Source organism: Etheostoma spectabile, chromosome 2, assembly GCF_008692095.1.
Source record: "Etheostoma spectabile isolate EspeVRDwgs_2016 chromosome 2, UIUC_Espe_1.0, whole genome shotgun sequence".
In the NCBI taxonomy this organism is placed as follows: Eukaryota; Metazoa; Chordata; class Actinopteri; order Perciformes; family Percidae; genus Etheostoma; species Etheostoma spectabile.
The window spans coordinates 28887728-28904363 of NC_045734.1; the positions used below are offsets into that span (position 1 = coordinate 28887728).

General features: G+C 38.6%; 1 protein-coding gene across 1 annotated transcript in view; it reads left to right on the forward strand.

Moving 5' to 3' along the window:
• Positions 1–14959, forward strand: part of dnah6 (dynein, axonemal, heavy chain 6) — a 55420-nt gene extending 40461 nt beyond the window's left edge. The window contains exons 66-83 of the mRNA XM_032536380.1: positions 513–692; positions 876–1109; positions 3090–3225; positions 3408–3580; positions 4032–4222; positions 4373–4533; positions 4937–5025; positions 6915–7061; positions 7223–7361; positions 9643–9762; positions 9940–10061; positions 10415–10544; positions 10688–10815; positions 11126–11311; positions 12204–12276; positions 12503–12654; positions 14271–14493; positions 14739–14959. Coding sequence (XP_032392271.1) covers positions 513–692; positions 876–1109; positions 3090–3225; positions 3408–3580; positions 4032–4222; positions 4373–4533; positions 4937–5025; positions 6915–7061; positions 7223–7361; positions 9643–9762; positions 9940–10061; positions 10415–10544; positions 10688–10815; positions 11126–11311; positions 12204–12276; positions 12503–12654; positions 14271–14493; positions 14739–14842 — 2688 coding nt within the window. The 3' untranslated portion in view covers positions 14843–14959. The remainder of the gene's footprint in view (positions 1–512; positions 693–875; positions 1110–3089; positions 3226–3407; positions 3581–4031; positions 4223–4372; positions 4534–4936; positions 5026–6914; positions 7062–7222; positions 7362–9642; positions 9763–9939; positions 10062–10414; positions 10545–10687; positions 10816–11125; positions 11312–12203; positions 12277–12502; positions 12655–14270; positions 14494–14738) is intronic.
• Positions 14960–16636: the final 1677 nt, after the last annotated feature.

Genomic DNA, 16636 nt, shown 5'->3' on the forward strand with positions numbered 1-16636 from the left:
TGAGATTTGGAGGTTCCAGGGGAACATAAGGAAGACATTGCAGATATGCAGTGACAGTTCTGACAGTTCTGGGAAAGAACTTAAACTAAGACAAGAATTAAAAAGCGTAAGAAGACTCACCCAATGGTGCTATTAAAAACCTCCTTCACCATTCTGGTGGGAACAATGTCTTGGGGACAGTTGATAGGGTTAATGTGTTGTACAACCTCACTAAGTAATGTCAGAGACACTGGCTTAAGTTCCTCAAACACAGCTGAGTGTGCAGGACAAGCAGGTATAAACACCTTAATATTTGAACACATCAGAAACAGTAATAGGGGACCACTAAGGCCAATATCAAAGCATCCAAATAACACAATGTCATTTTAAACTTTAACGTTTGGAATTTTACCTGTATTCTCATATTTTTCTATCCTATTTTCTCCTTACCTCTACCATCTTCTGTTCTTGTTTTTTTGCTATTCATCTCTTTCTTTTTTTGTCTTTTCCTCTCCATTTCCACCATTCCTCAGGTGACATCAGAGGCCATCAAGCATCGTTTGGAGGAGGCAGAGACCACTGAGATAATGATCAACGCTGCAAGAGAGCGATACCGACCAGTGGCCACCCGAGGCTCAGTCTTGTACTTTGTAATTGCCAGTCTCTCTGAGATCGATCCAATGTACCAGTTCTCCCTTAAGTACTTCAAACAGGTACAATAGAGTAATCAGGATTCATTTTATAAGCCACTGAGAAATCTTCAGATGTTTTCTTTAAGCTTTTGTAAAGAACATTTAATGAAAAGACTTCCAGCCCCGATGTAACATAATTTTTTTTTTTTCTGTCCAACAATTGTATGTCCCTTTCTGTCTGTTATTTTCTTTCTCCACCCTCAGCTCTTTAACTCCACCATTGAGACGTCAGAAAAGAGCAGTGTGTTAGAAGAGCGTCTCCAGATCCTGCTCGACCAGATCCTTCTCAACTCCTACATCAATGTGTCCCGTGGCCTCTTCGAGCAGCACAAGCTTATCTACAGCTTCATGTTATGTATAGAGATCATGAAGCAGCGAGGCGAGATTTCTGATGCTGAGTGGCAGCACTTCTTAAAAGGAACTGCCTCTTTGGAAAAGGTGAGGTGGAAAATAAGTCAAAAATAATTCCCGCTGGTAAATTGCTTGTGTCAGATGAAAATCTAACTAATAGGGGCGTGGAGGATGCCACAGTGCATTAATGTTGTTTATGGATAAAGAAATGTGCAATGATAGTTTTTAGCCAGTTAAGGCCCAAGCAGTCAGAAGTTTAAGATTACTTTCACATCCTAGCAGTTTGGTCCATTTTAACGAAACCCTAGGTTTTTTTGTCAGATAGTCCTAGTTTGTTTAGGGTGGTGTAAAAACTTATTTGAACTCTGGTGCGGACCAAACAACCAAACTTTGGTCTGATTAAAAACAGTGCATTTACTAGACTGAAATTTCAATCTTTCACACAATTTACCAAGTTGATCATTTTTTATCAAATCCATAATTTATCGCCCCTTTCCTACAGAACAATAGGTGTAAAAGTGTCCTTAGTGTCAAGTCAACTGCTGTTTTGTAACTGGTTAGTGTCACACTTACTGTAAACCATCACTTTGTTCAGTTGCACCATCTCTAATTGCACTATTACTATAGCCATAGCAAAGGCAACTGTAGGCAAACCATTGTTGCAGAGAGGAACATTTCTCCCAGGAGAAAAAGACACTTACAAGTAACAGAAAGAAAGAGAATTACAACTAACTGTTAAAAAAAAGAATACAGTGTGGACTAGCATGTGTGATCTCGTGCCACAAGCTTCAGAGACATTGAGAAAAACAGAGGTTGAACTACATCATTTTGAATATACCAGAATGCCCAACTATCAATAAGGAGATTGGACCACCGAAGTCAGAAATAGCTGAGTTTTAGCTGTGCGGTTTATTTTCTAGGAATCGGGATTCAATCTCCTATGTTTAACTGTGTCATAAGCTCTAAGTAAATAAATAGTATTTTTATAATTAATCAATAAATCTTACGTTTTTTTGGGCTGGATCCTCTTAACTGCAGATAAACAAGGTGCCGTTTTATTTTCATTTTCAAAATCCCCCCAGGGTGGGATTTAGTTGATTGAAAAAAGGGCTTTGTTACAAAGTGGCAGTCTCTCTCCGTCCTGGCCAGCTTATTGCTGAGAAACTACTGAGACTGATGGGAACACACATAGGAAAGAGAGAGACAAAAAGAATCAGAAAATCTCTAGAGAGGTTGACAAAAAAAATATTTCTGTTGAAGAGAGATAAGAAAGAGAGAGTATCTCGGTTTTTCAGCTGTCCATACAACCTGTATGTTGCATGCTAATAGGTCTTGAACAATCAACAAATAAGCCTTAGTACCTCAAGTCAGGTGTGACACTTTCAGAGGTGCAAAATAAGGTCATCTGAACTAAAAGTCCAATAGACCGCAGAATAGTCCATAGGCATTTCAATTGTTTTCATTGAAAAAATGATTTTTTTGTATTCTTTCTCCCTATATATTTCTCTATATTAGTTATCTTCCTTTTCAAACCCCAGTGGGTCAGAAGGGTGTACAGCTGAAGCGCCATTGGTTTAGGCATTTAAGAAGGTAAAGGTTAGTACATAGCAATGAAGAAAAGCTGCTTTGAGATTAAGTTAAATTTAGACCCTTTTAAGCCCACAATGCAGATCCGTCAGTACCACCCAGGGGTATATTTCCGTGTTCATCCACCATTTGGCTCTCATTTATATGGCATTACTTGGGCTGGAGGTGCTGGCTGTCAGCCGTCGTGATCTTCATGCTAATGCTGTCATTTTGTTCCTCTCTTTCACTTCTGTGCCTCTGTCTCCTGTCTTTTGCATCACAACTTCAATACATCCATCATCTATGCTTCTTTTACTGATTTTATAAACTTATCGGCTACTTCTCTGTGCCTCAGATGTTCTGACGCATCCTTTCTTTCCACTTTTATTAATCCTTTAATTCTTCTTTACTGCCTCTCTAGTCAAGGACAGTCCTTTATCTCCTTCCCATCTCCTTCCTTTTGTGGTTGTATAATTTCTCCTTTTCTATTTCTCCTTCTAGGACTATGCAGAACGGCCAGATGTGCCATGGCTAAATGATTTTTACTGGCAGACATGTTGTGAGCTGGAGGACACGCTACCCTGCTTCAAGGACCTCACCAAGGAAATCACCAGAACCCATATCCACATCGAGCTAGGTAACACAACCCAAATTAGTTATCCTGGCTGATAAGGTAAGAATCAGCATAGATAGTGCATTGTGTTTCGGCTTAATATAAAAACATATTCTTTATTTTATCATTGTTCTACCATCTTCTACCACATTGTGATTTGTGTAGAACATTTGTGTAGCAGTAAGTGACAGTGGCCTCTCCTTTAGGACAACTTCAAGCATCTATTAATCCAGAGAACTGGGAAGGCTATGTGCCAGAGTTGCCTCCCCTTGGGGAGTCGAAAGAGGTGAAGCAGCAGAGCAGAATCAGAGGCTACTGGAATGAGAGGCTGGGGGCCTTCCAGAAGCTAGTCTTAATCAAGGGCTTCCTTGAAGAAAAGGTGAGCTAAGTTGAAGTCTGTGGAGAGATATTTATTAAACTTGCAACAGGTTTTTCCTGGTCACTTGTGTGCAGTAGAAACAAGTTGTACATGTCAATTAACATTTGTTGTCCATGTAATTTTATCCAACTATACCTGCCTGCAGCCCGCAGCTTGGCCATGTGATAACAATATATTGTCCTTTGCATTCCCATGGAAAACCAGACATGCCAGCAGATGGATTTAAACTAAATCCTTCCATTGTTGTCAGTGACGTCCAGTCCAGTGTTAATAAAAACCTCCTGATTACCTATTTCAATGTATGTTCCCATGATGTCACTCTCTTTAGTTATAACATCTGTCAAAACGTATTTTTAAGTCCACCTCTTTTCTTGCTTTTCTTACATTGATGCCATCAGTTTACCTGTTTGTCTTGTTTTTCTCTGATTTACTTCCTCTCCCTCTTGTCCAGGTGGTGTTTGCAGCAACAGAGTTTGTGATTGTCAGCCTAGGCAAGCAGTTTGTGGAGAACCCTCCAGTAGACCTGGCAAACCTCTACAATGATATGTCCCCTTCCACACCATTGGTCTTCATTCTCAGCACAGGATCCGACCCCATGGGGGCCTTCCAGCGCTTTGCCAAAGAGAGAGGTTGTCTTGACAGGTAAAAAACAAAGACAGATGATATAAGGTTGGGGTGTTATCACAAAATAGAGATGAAAATGTAAAGGGAAACCTTGATTGGGAGAGACGTTCAGTGAATATAGGTGTTAACATATAATCACAGGGGTAATTCCAACTTTCTGTCTGTCAGAGTTGAGTCCATCTCATTGGGTCAAGGCCAGGGGCCGATAGCAGAGAAGATGATCTGTGCAGCACTGAAGAGTGGCAAATGGGTCTTTCTGCAGAATTGTCATCTGGCTGTCTCCTGGATGTTAGCCATGGAGGAGCTCATCAAGACCTTCACTGATCCTGGTATTACCACATTGAAACAACATTCAAACAGTTGAATGTAACTACACACATGATCACAGAAGGTAGAGCGTCCTGACACCTATTAACGAGGTGGCTACCGTCCCATTCGTGATTACATTTCAGACTGTTGCTCCTGTCTAATGCATAGCGGCTGAGAAATCAGCTCACTGCAGCTTGGAAGAAAAATGCCAAGTGAATACAGAAAATGCACTGTAATGTGCACACAACATAACAAAGCTTCTGGGGACGCAAATGAATGGCTGCTGTTTTTGTGGTTGTTTTCTTGGCTTTTCACAGCATCTGTGAAAAATACTTTTTTCTGTGTTTCAGAGCCACATTCGTTAAATTGTTGTTGTTTTTTTGTTAATGGCTGTGAATAATGTTCCCTTCTGTTCCTGTGCAGAAACATCAATCGACGAGAACTTCCGTTTGTTTCTCAGTTCCATGCCTACCAAAGTATTTCCTGTTACAGTGCTTCAGAACTCTGTCAAGGTACACACACACAAACACACACATTGCCACTCTGTAATTTCACTTTAGTTAATCTCATTTAAATATTGTCAAACATTGCTCTCTAGTGCTAATGACCCGGGATTAAAAAAGTTGTTGGATTCACTTCCAATATGAAAAAGTTGATCCTTGATGAAATTAGCATTGTCTCTATTTAGTATTCTCCAGTTGTAGTTCATCATCATTCTTCAATATGAATAATTCACACCCACGTGCTTTCAAAGCAAATATTCTCAAGACAAATACTGAGTTCAACTTCTACGACTTATTTGGAAATTACACTTGATACTGCACATATTGCATCAGTATAAAAGACTATTAATAATTTATCTGAATACAATTTTGTATTCTAGAGATAGTAGGTTGAACAAAGTGTATAAATTACAAAGAAGAACCTGAAGGTTTTATTCTTAAGCATTAGATAATGGCAATGTAGTTGTGTCTGCTGCGATATGGGATGTTAGTAAAAGACTAAATGGATTTGATTTGCATTGCTTTTGATAGAAAGTTACGTGACGTCTTTCATGCTTTGTAATTTGTTGAACAAAAGGCAAAACCGATGCCATCACCTATTACGGTAATAGTAAAATCAGCCCTAAAGGAAAGGATTTTTTAAGTGTATGCTTTTTTTTCCAGGGGCTATGTAGGTCAAACTGACTTGACCTATAATGTGATCCATTTACAGATCTCATTTCAGAATTCACTGGTTACTCTTCTCGTAATTTGCTTTTTCAGCTGTCACGTAAACAACTGTGAAACTGCTCAAAAGTCTATGAGCTCGGGCGCCCAGATAGCTCAGTTGGTAGAACGGGCGCCCTTATGTAGAGGTTTCCCTCCCCCCCACACAGTATCATAAGAACTTTAAATAATAGCAACAAACGAGAATGAGCAGGTTCTTATTCATGCAGTCCTTATTTTAACAATGCTTTTGGTCCAAGTCATTTTAGAGGCAACACCAACACTTGTGAGAAGTTAGTAGTAGTTGAGAGGACTCCTAAGTTTCTGGTTCGATCTACAAATGTGTAAAAAAATACTGCTGCTGTCATTAAGCCTCTAAATTGGAGAAACATTTGTAAAAGGTTTATATGACACAGGGCTTTAAACATTGCATTTCTTCAAATGTAAAAATATTGTGATGTTAGTACAGCAATTCGGCAGCATTCCAGTAACTCAAGATCTATACTCTTAGAGATGAAGGTGGAAGATTTCAGTCATCTGGGGGAGAGATTTACAGGATAAATAAAACCATTTTTTAAGACCATTTTTTAGACCTTCTATTGTCCAACACTGTTATTACAAAGCTGTCTTTATGGCCATCACTTGACTATCTGGTATAGCTGGTTTTAGATGCAACACTTGCTGTCATCAGTGTATGATATATTTACTTACACACACACACACTTGGAACAGTACTCCATAATTGCTTATCATTTTGTGGATGCTGCTGTGAAATGATGAGCACTTATTTAACTAATGTATAGAAACTCTCAAAAATTAGCAACGCATTTTATATCACTTTGCAGTATACATGGTCTCCAACCTTTTATATTACCAATTAACTATTCAGGAATTGCTTTGAAATGTTAACTGTCCTCCAATTAATGAGCTGCTTGAATATAATACATGTCCGTTGATTATTCATCTTTCTGGGTTAGCAACAAAAGAGATCTGATGAGTGGGATTTATACACAAGTTTCCATGAGCGGGTACTGCATGATTGCTACAGGTGTTATAACTAGGCTTACTGACTGCCTGCACAACAAGGGAAATTAGGTTGACACCAGCATGGCCCCAGAATGTTTGGCAGTCTGAGAAGAACTCCCTGTGGTCTTCTTTATAGCAGCCATTGAGCCCTGTGTTGTTGTTGCCAGGTGACTAATGAGCCTCCTAAAGGCTTGCGAGCCAACATACGACGGGCGTTCACCGAGATCTCCAGCAATTTCTTTGAAGACCACATTCTGGGACGTGAGTGGAGGAAGATGGTCTTTGGAATGTGCTTTTTCCATGCAATCATCCAGGTTAAATACTTTCTCACACACCTCACACATACTTGATCCTTACTGCATTGTGCGCCTGTACATGTTTTACTCTTTTGCATGCTGTTGTATGTGTTTGCTTGGGGATGTGCCTGTTCTTCTACGCATATTCTTATTTGTGTCTGGTTTTGCACGTGTCTTAGGAGCGGAAGAAATTTGGTCCTTTGGGCTGGAACATCCGCTATGAGTTTAACGACAGTGACAGGGAGTGTGCTCTGCTCAACCTCAACCTCTATTGCAGAGAGGGCACCATCCCGTGGGACGCTCTCATCTACATCACTGGTAGGGAAGCCTACACACAGGGATATGTGTGTATATTTGCATGCAGTTCTATCTAAATTTGTAAAGCCATACAAACTGCACAAGTTGATGTATTTGGGGTTTTGTTTTGGGGTCGTTTTTTTATAGAATAGTGCTCTAATCACATTTTCTCTTTACTAGTGCAGTCCCCATTTTGAGCATGTGCCCCTTTGGAACAGGCAGATTGCTTGGCCTGTTCCGAACGGGCCCAGCTTTGAGAACCACTCATCCAATCGACTTCACACCTGACACTGAACTCCCTAGGGTCCACAGCACACCTGCCAAGTGGGAAGTCAATTAGATGAACATTTCTTGAAATTTTTGAAGGACATTCATGCATACTTACATAAACAGATAGATAGACAGATTTTCCTTCCTTTATAGTGAAATAATGGATGCTTTAGCACCACCTATTAGCCAAATAGCACCAAATTTGTTATGGCCACTCAAACATCTCCACATGTCCATCAAATGTGGTTGCAATAGCACAAAATGAAAAGAACAGATGTTCCCTTAACAAAGTTATTTTTCTGTCAAACACAGCAGATAAAGAAATCCAAATGTTATGGCTATGAAGTACACACATATAACACAATAAAATTTAACAGCTACACAAACTACATCCTCCAAATTCACCTAAAGGTGTATTCAACACCTCTCTAAAACAGTTTTAACAAAACTAAATCTTATAATCTTCATTAAGGAATATAATGCAGGGCTGTTGTATTAGACTGCATTTATTTTAGCTAAGTGTACCCACAAAACTGACAACTGAGTTAATTTAATGATTTAAATTGTATTAACAGTTTTGTTATAACCATATTGTAGCTAGGCCTGTAACAATTATTACATAATTGTCAAATTGTCAATGTTTTTACGTAATTTCGGTTTCCTTGTTTAACCTCAATTAATTGCTAACAATAGCTAAGGTCCATAGGGGTATGACTGTTGATGGTAATTGTTTATTATTTTAATTTTGTTTATATTTGCGAAAATCGTAATTATATAAGTAAATATTGGTCGGACTGTTAAGCTAAAGTAACGCTAGTTGTTGGCACTTGACTCTCTACACAGTCATGGGGGAAAAAATGAAAAGATAAATAAAAAAAAAGGATGATAATTAAAAGGTGTTGTTTACTTTATAGGCTGTGTATTTGTGTTGGGTCACATTGCATAGCAGTGATATAACCAAAAGATATATTTTTAAATTCATTAAAAACTTTAATTTGTTTAAAAAAAAAGTAATAAATGAATACATTTGATTTCATTTGAATGTAAGAGACAATTATATGAGGCAATTATATTGTTAATCACAATTATTTCTAAGACTCTTCCTGTATATCAAGTATAGTTTAAACTTTTTTGTTAGAGTGGTTTTAATTTTTTTCTCTATAAATTTTGTTTGATAATACATTTTCAAACATGAAACTGCATTTTATCATGTAGTAACACACAAATAAAATTTTAATTTGTGTTGATCTAATATTGCCTGTCCTGGACTTCCATAACAAATATCTTCAAAGTTATTATAAAAAAGAGGGAGTGATTCCTTTCATTAACAATGCATATCATATATCTAAAGTTAATTTATTTCTCTTACCTGGTTTTCAATTACACCTTCAAATTCATATGTTCTGTGTTCAGTCTCAGGGGAGCGCAGCACCTCTCTGGCATCAAATTGATATCTCTTGTTGTTGTCACACTAATCTGTTATTAGTTTAACCCTTAATTCTAACAGTCCTTGTGAGCCAGAGCTACACTCTTTGACGAAACAAATTTGGGCTCAAACCAAGCATGATATTGCCTTTCCTCTTTTGAAGTTTCTCTCTTCTTCTGCAAAAAGAAGTCACAGTTGTACCATGCCTGCAGCTTACTAACGGCTTCAGCAGAGATTTGTCTGATTGTGTCCTCCCTTCCTAATTGTAATACATACTGTAACAGAAAGAATGGATTTTAACTGTTGAATTTGTTAGTGTTGAAGATAATCTTACTTTTGATTAGGCAATATTTACCCTCCAGCTATGGCTGTCTCTTTCCAGTCCCTTGCCTCTTGTTAATCTTTTCCTACTAGCCTTTATGTGCTGAAAAGTCAGTCTAAGTCTTTGTTTTGCTCTCTCTCTCCTACACACATGTGGCACAGTTATATATCTATGTGTAGCACACAGATTGTATGATGTAGCTACATACATACAGTATGTAGTCTGTATGTCTTTTTTAATTGACCCTTGTTTTTTTAATTGGTCCTGTGTGGGTGTCTCCTTAGGTGAGATCACATATGGAGGCAGAGTGACAGATGCCTGGGACCAACGCTGCCTCAGGACAGTCCTCCAAGGCTTCTTCTCACCTAAAACTCTGGAGCCTGCCTACACCTTCTCCTCCTCAGGTATTTCAAACTCTCTTCTTCTCTCTGTTGTACGTATACAGGGATCATAATGCAAACAATTTACAATATGATGAAAATTAAGTATATGTGTTTTTGTAAAAGTCCATTTGTCTCCTTTAATTCTCATATGCTGTATGTTTTCTGTGGTTTCATGGTTTTCTCACTTTTTTGTTTAAGGCATCTACTATGCCCCAGAGGCAGATGAACTAGAGCAATATAAGAAATATATTGAGAGCCTTCCACTTATAGATGATCCCGAGGTCTTTGGCATGCATGAGAATGCCAACCTGGCCTTTCAGGTGAGGAACAATAGTAGTATTTTACAGAAAATACAGATCTGCATCTCTCTCATATGAGCATATGTTGGAAACTAGTTGACTACTATTTTTTTTTTCATTTTGTTTGTTTTGTACAAGGTTAAAGTCTTAAATAGGACATTTTAACTAAATTCACTATGTGAAATATTCATGATTTAAATTGTAGCTGCTCATACAGTTTAATGCCAGTTAAAAAAGCATTTCTATTCAGAGTGTGAGAATTGTGAGGTACCAATAAACCAGGATGCGACTGTGTGTGTGTGTGTGTGTGTGTGTGTGTGTGTGTGTGTGTGTGTGTGTGTGTGTGTGTGTGTGTGATGTGTTTGCCTCCACAGCGCCAAGAAACCATGACTCTAATCAGCACCATCCTGGATGTAAACCCTCGCTCATCAGCCTGTCATGGAGCTAAAAGTAACGATGCAATAGTCTGTGAGCTCGCTGAAGCCATCTTAGCCAAGCTACCTGGTACACACTCACACACACACACACACACACAGATGCAAATGCAATTACATAAATGTATTTGTATCATTACTGATAATGTCATAAACTACATTTCTAACTCAGTGATTTCCATGTCTATCTTGCATGTCTACCTGCCTGCGCAGAGCGTCTGGACATGGATGAAGCATTGGAATCTCTGTTTATCCAAGACAAAAACGGACGCCTTAATTCCCTGACAACCGTGTTGGGCCAAGAGACAGACCGATTTAACAATCTGCTGAGAGTGCTAAGGGTGACACACATAGCTAGCATAGCTAAAGTTGTATTTCCTGTCGCTATTGATATTAGCAAACACTGCTTAAGGAGTTACGCTTGGACATCTTTGGCAAAATGACCTAATAAACAAAAACCCACAAAAACAAATAAAAAGATGAGATAACGTAATAATAGAATAGAAAAGATAATAGAGAGAAAAAATTAATTGGTTGACATGGTATAACATGAGCATGTTATAAAACATATGACATATATCAAAAATAAACAACTTTTGAGAGATTTTCATTTACCTTTTAACTGCCTCATTTTGATCCTGTGCTTCCCAGACGTCTCTTGTCACTCTGCAGAAGGCAGTAGCAGGTCTGGTGGTGATGTCAGAAGAAATGGACCGCATATACACAAGCTTCATGAACAACCAGGTTCCCACCCACTGGGCGAACTCTGCCTACCCTTCTCTCAAGCCCCTGGCCTCATGGGTCAGAGACCTTGCCCTCAGGACCTCCTTCATCCAGGTTTGGAAGAAAAACGGAAACAAATACTGACACATAAACACTCTTATCGGCATCTTATGCACTTGCTTAAATTGAGTTGTATTTGTAATTTGTTTAAAATATTATAAGCTTAATAAAGTTAACGTGAAAGCATATAAATGAATCAGAGATTAGTGAAAACGGGGGAAAATATGATAACAGGACTAAATTCCTTCTTTTGGCTCAAGTCTCTGGATCACTGAATCACACTCACTGACATGACTCAAATCTCATGCAGCAATATGTGTGTGGGTGTATAACTTGAGTGTAACTTGAGAGTTCTGAAGCACTGTAACAGGAAATACTTTGGTAGGGATGGAACTTAGAAACAAGTGGAAGTTCTCCGTGTGTGCTCTCATCAAGTTTAAAACACTAATAACATGTTGCGTTCTTCCCTGAGGCACAGACCATCTCCCTCCATCCCTTCCTCCCTCCCTCTCTCTTTCTTTCTGAACACCATCTTTAAGCATTTAGTTCATCTCCTCTGACTTAAGCTTTTCTTCCATGAGACTGGTCTGAACATGAGTGTTGCACAATCACTAAAAATTCACTCTCACACACACACACACACACACACACACACACACACACACACACACACGTACACACAAAGAAGACAAAGGGGGGAGAGTTGCATGCGTTAGTATATAATGTGATGGGTAGCCGCTGAGTCAGAGTGCAAATGTGTACTACCTCAGAAGAGACAATCCACCTCAATGGCAGTCCAAGTTGAGTCACTATCAGACCCCATAAGTAACAGGGTGCCTCTAATGCACCATGGCTTGTTAAACATTGAACACAACACATTAAAAAGTTATTTATAGATGCGCAAATTCTAATTACATTTTGTCCCTTTCTCACTCTGTCTTGCTAGGCTTGGATCACACTTGGTCCGCCCAAATCTTTCTGGATCTCAGGATTCTTCTTCCCTCAAGGCTTTCTTACTGGTAAAACACTGCAGCAACAACATATACCCAATGTGTTCATTAAACCATAGCAGTAAGCAAAATTACAATGCTACCGGAATATCTAATAGTTATAATACATATATAATAGTTAATTATACATAAAAAATAATGTAATTAGCTTTTAAATGCACTATTTACATGCGTCAGAGTCTTGAAAAAAGAACATGATGAAATGTCTTGTTTTCCTCTGTCTGCTGGCCTTTAGGGGTGCTTCAGAATCATGCCAGGCACTACAGTTTGCCCATTGATGAGCTCAACTTCCGCTTCAACATTTTGCCGTTGTACAGAGACCAGGTGGCAGTCTGTAAGGCTCTACTCAGTCTCCCTAACAACACTAAACTGGACATGGATCATGATGTACGTAAATGGAGGGGGTGGTTGATAAGTGATGTTAAGGATTCTGATACATCATGTAGGTTTCAGTTGTCCTTCTCTGCTAATTTCAAACACTTGCTGCAGGCCATTCCCCATGTTGCTCTTGCCTCATTTCCTCTCATTACTTTAAGTGGCGGCTGTCTATTGCATTAAATGCCCCCTTCCCCATCACAAAAAACTAAAATGTCTTCTGGCAATAGTAAGTATTATTTGTTTGAGTTTTCAATGTAGACACACTAAAAAGTTTCCACATTTCCTTAAGTTCACTCTTCTCTTAGCAGAATGGACAAATTCTGTTGTTCATGTCTCCATCAACTTGCCCACCCAGATTTGTTGTTTTCCTCCCTGAGCTTCTTTGCTTTTTCTGCACGAAGCACAGCTAACCTAACATTGAAAATATTTTACAGATGGTTGTCCACAAAGATTTTGTCTAGTCCCAGATCAGAGTCACCTATCTGCCAGTACGTCTGTTATTTACTGTCTTTATCCAGTGATTCATTATGTTTTTCAGTAAGTCACGTCAATCATTACAGTTTTTTGTAAATTTAAACTACTTTTCAGATTTGTACTTGAATTGAGATGTGTTTAATTATCCTTACAGAAGCCTAATACATGGTTTTACAGGAGGCCATACTACTTTTGCCCAGGAGCTCTGACGCACTGAGTTTTTTTTGTCATCAACCAACAGAGACCCCAAAGAGGCTAAACGTGTGACTAGGAGTCACAGAGTTCTGATGTCTCATATCAACACATGCACAGTAATATCTTGCACTTGTCGAAAGACTCATGAGCTGGCGTACCATCGTAGAACATGGGGGTGAAAGAGTTCTTTCATGGAAACGTCTGAATATATTTTATACGAAAAATAAATATATGAAACAGTATGTTGGCCGCCATCCATTTGAGCCGCCACTATCCCTTTATTTTTTAGCGCTGTCTGCTGTAACCCTCCATCGCAGAGAGACTTCGCAGCTCCTGTTACATCTCGCATGTGTCATACACCATAGCCTCAGCGATCGTGTCTTAACCTTCATTTAATTGTGAATAACTAAACTAAACTCTTAACCAATGCTCATGGAAGGGAATTAAATCCACAGGGTGGGGAAAGAACTATTTAAAAAAAAAAAGTCCTAAAAAGCATACCCAGGCTTCCTCAAGACTCAAGCCAACACACGTTGGTGTACTTTTAAATGCCAAATACATTAAAGGTTTTTTAGTTTTTGTATGTATGTATGTGTGTGTGTGTGTGTTTATTTAATAGCTGTGTGAGACCAAAGGAAGTCAACTGCACCCACCTAGGAAATAGTCCAGCACATAAGCTCCTGTCAAACTTTTTTGTAAGGATAATAAAAATCAAATCCTTAATAAATTGCTGTATAATGCCAAAAACAACAATATGTTTGTGTTAGTAACCCAGCTTTTAAAGGGATAAGTGATGGTCAGAACAACAAAGAATGTCAAAGCTTACTATGCTCCATTACCTCGTACGTTTAATGTGAAAATATAAGAAGCAGCATTGCATTAAAAAGAGAGAATTGGTAACTCCATATGTATCTTTCTCTCTCTCCACTGCTCCAACTCATTTGGGGATGCAACAGTTACCAGAGCCCAAGGATGGTGTGCTCGTGCATGGCTTGTTCATGGATTCCAGTCGCTGGGACGATGACAACATGGTGATTGAGGATGCGTTACCTCGAGTAATGAACGCCATGCTGCCAGTGGTGCACTTTGAGCCACAGCAGAACTACGTGCCTGAGCCTAACCTCTACCATGCTCCTCTGTACAAGACCTCAGCCAGGGCTGGGACTCTGTCCACCACAGGTACTTACTGTTTAGATTGCAAGTCATATTTTTACATTTCAATGCATTTAGCTGACACATTCAATACTGATTGAGCAGTCAGGGGTTTATTTTTTATTTGCTCAAGGGCACTTACTTAAGCTTAGTTACTTAGTAGTTGTTTGGGGGAGTTTTTGTTCTCAATCTCTTTCACCATTAGGCAATGTAATGGATAACTAATTTGATTTGACTGTTTCCCCTCACCTTTCATTTCTGTCTCACTCCAGGTCACTCTACTAATTTTGTTGTGACAGTAATGATTCCCTCCAATCGACCCAGTGACTATTGGATATCAAAAGCCTCTGCTCTGCTGTGCCAGTTGGATGATTAAGTTTTTATTCAGGGAGAAAAAGGAGTTTAAAATGTGACGGAAAGATACATGTCTATGCACAACTTTGAATTACATGCAGTGTAATAAACACTTTTGAGCTAAGCCTGACTGATCTCTATGCTTCTTTCCTACACTTATGTGTAACCCCAGACATTAATATCAGTTAATGTATATGCAGCAACACAGTCCTATGCTGCTGAGACTTAAGTTGCAGTACATCGTTGAAGATGAGACATTTGCACCTTATACTAGACTCCCATACTAAAAAAGCTCCATTCACGGTGTGTCATTGGATGAATATGCTTATTGAAATTTACAGTACACATGTAGCCTCAGGAAGAAAAAAGATGGAGGGATGGACAGTGGAATAGATAGAGTAGATGGATGAATGCAGATGTGCGGCCAGACACATGTTGTTAGTGTTTGTGGTTCTCAAACGTGAAAAGAAAAACAAATAGGGGAATTGCTAAAATGGATGGCTAGAGACAGTAGGAGCGATGATCATCAAATGATGAAATGTTTCCGCCAAAACGCCCACACACATCGGCAGCCTATTTGTGTCACTTAGGGCATGCAGTATAAAACCCATAAAATATGTCTTCTTCAAACACATTAAGTACACCCATTGCAGTACTGGGGCAGGGTGCAAAACACACTCAATCTCTGTCTGTGTCACTGCCTCCTCCACGCCTCACGGCTCTGGTAACGCCAAGCAGGAACAGACATACAAACTCTATTTAACATCAACCTGGGGAAGAGAAGCAGAACAAAATAAACGCATGATGCTGTAGAGTAAAAGACAGCTTTAAAAGCATCATTACAGATGATACACATATATGACAATATACCTGACTACAAATTGCAACATTTGCTTTTTTCCTGTTCTCTGTGTTTTAATTAACAAAATGCTGTAATACTAATTCTACCCTCAAATAATTAACTACTGTAATTACTTACTCAAATGTATTACTGTATGGATCATACTAGGTACAGCATGATTGAGTAAATGTATCAGAGCTGCACAACATACATATATTATTTATTTGTTTTAGTAGTTTTTAATCATGGTTGAAATATTAAAAACAACATCAAATAATGGTGTTCAACAATAACTATTTCTCACAAAAACAGCATGCAGTGGTTATTTAGTTAAGGTGATACTTACCACAAGACTATTATTTGAAATGATGTAGAGTAAGAATTAGCTTTAAAAAGATCCAATTTATTAATTGAATATGCATTGTTGTAAATGGAATGATATCTAGAGTCTGACTTGACACCACAGAAAATCATGAATTTCCAAAAGTCGAATTGGGATTGTACTTGAATGCATCACTTGACTTTCTGTATTTACCACAAAATAGAAGGACAACCCAATGTAATTGATATTTCAGTCGCTTGTGATACTGGAAATCATCCTTACTGTAAACCACAATTTTACACACTTGTAACACACAATAGATAGAAAATGTTGACAATGTTGTCCTTTTTTTCTTTCACAGTGTTGGGAAAGTTATTAATGATTATGCTGCTCCAAGGTTTTAATAAATATTAATGGCATAAGTAATGATAAAATAATAAGAAATGCCTGATACCACGTCACATTGATTGACATTGTATTTGGGGTTTATTGATATGAACTTAGCATTATATGCTCAGTGGCCAGCAGATAAGACTGTGGTTGTACTGGGCAGCTTCCAGGTATGAATGTGGAACTCTGGGAATGTGACTGGTTGCAAATGAGAATTTGTTCTCAATCGACCTGTTTGACCATCTTGTTTCTGAGCTTTTACC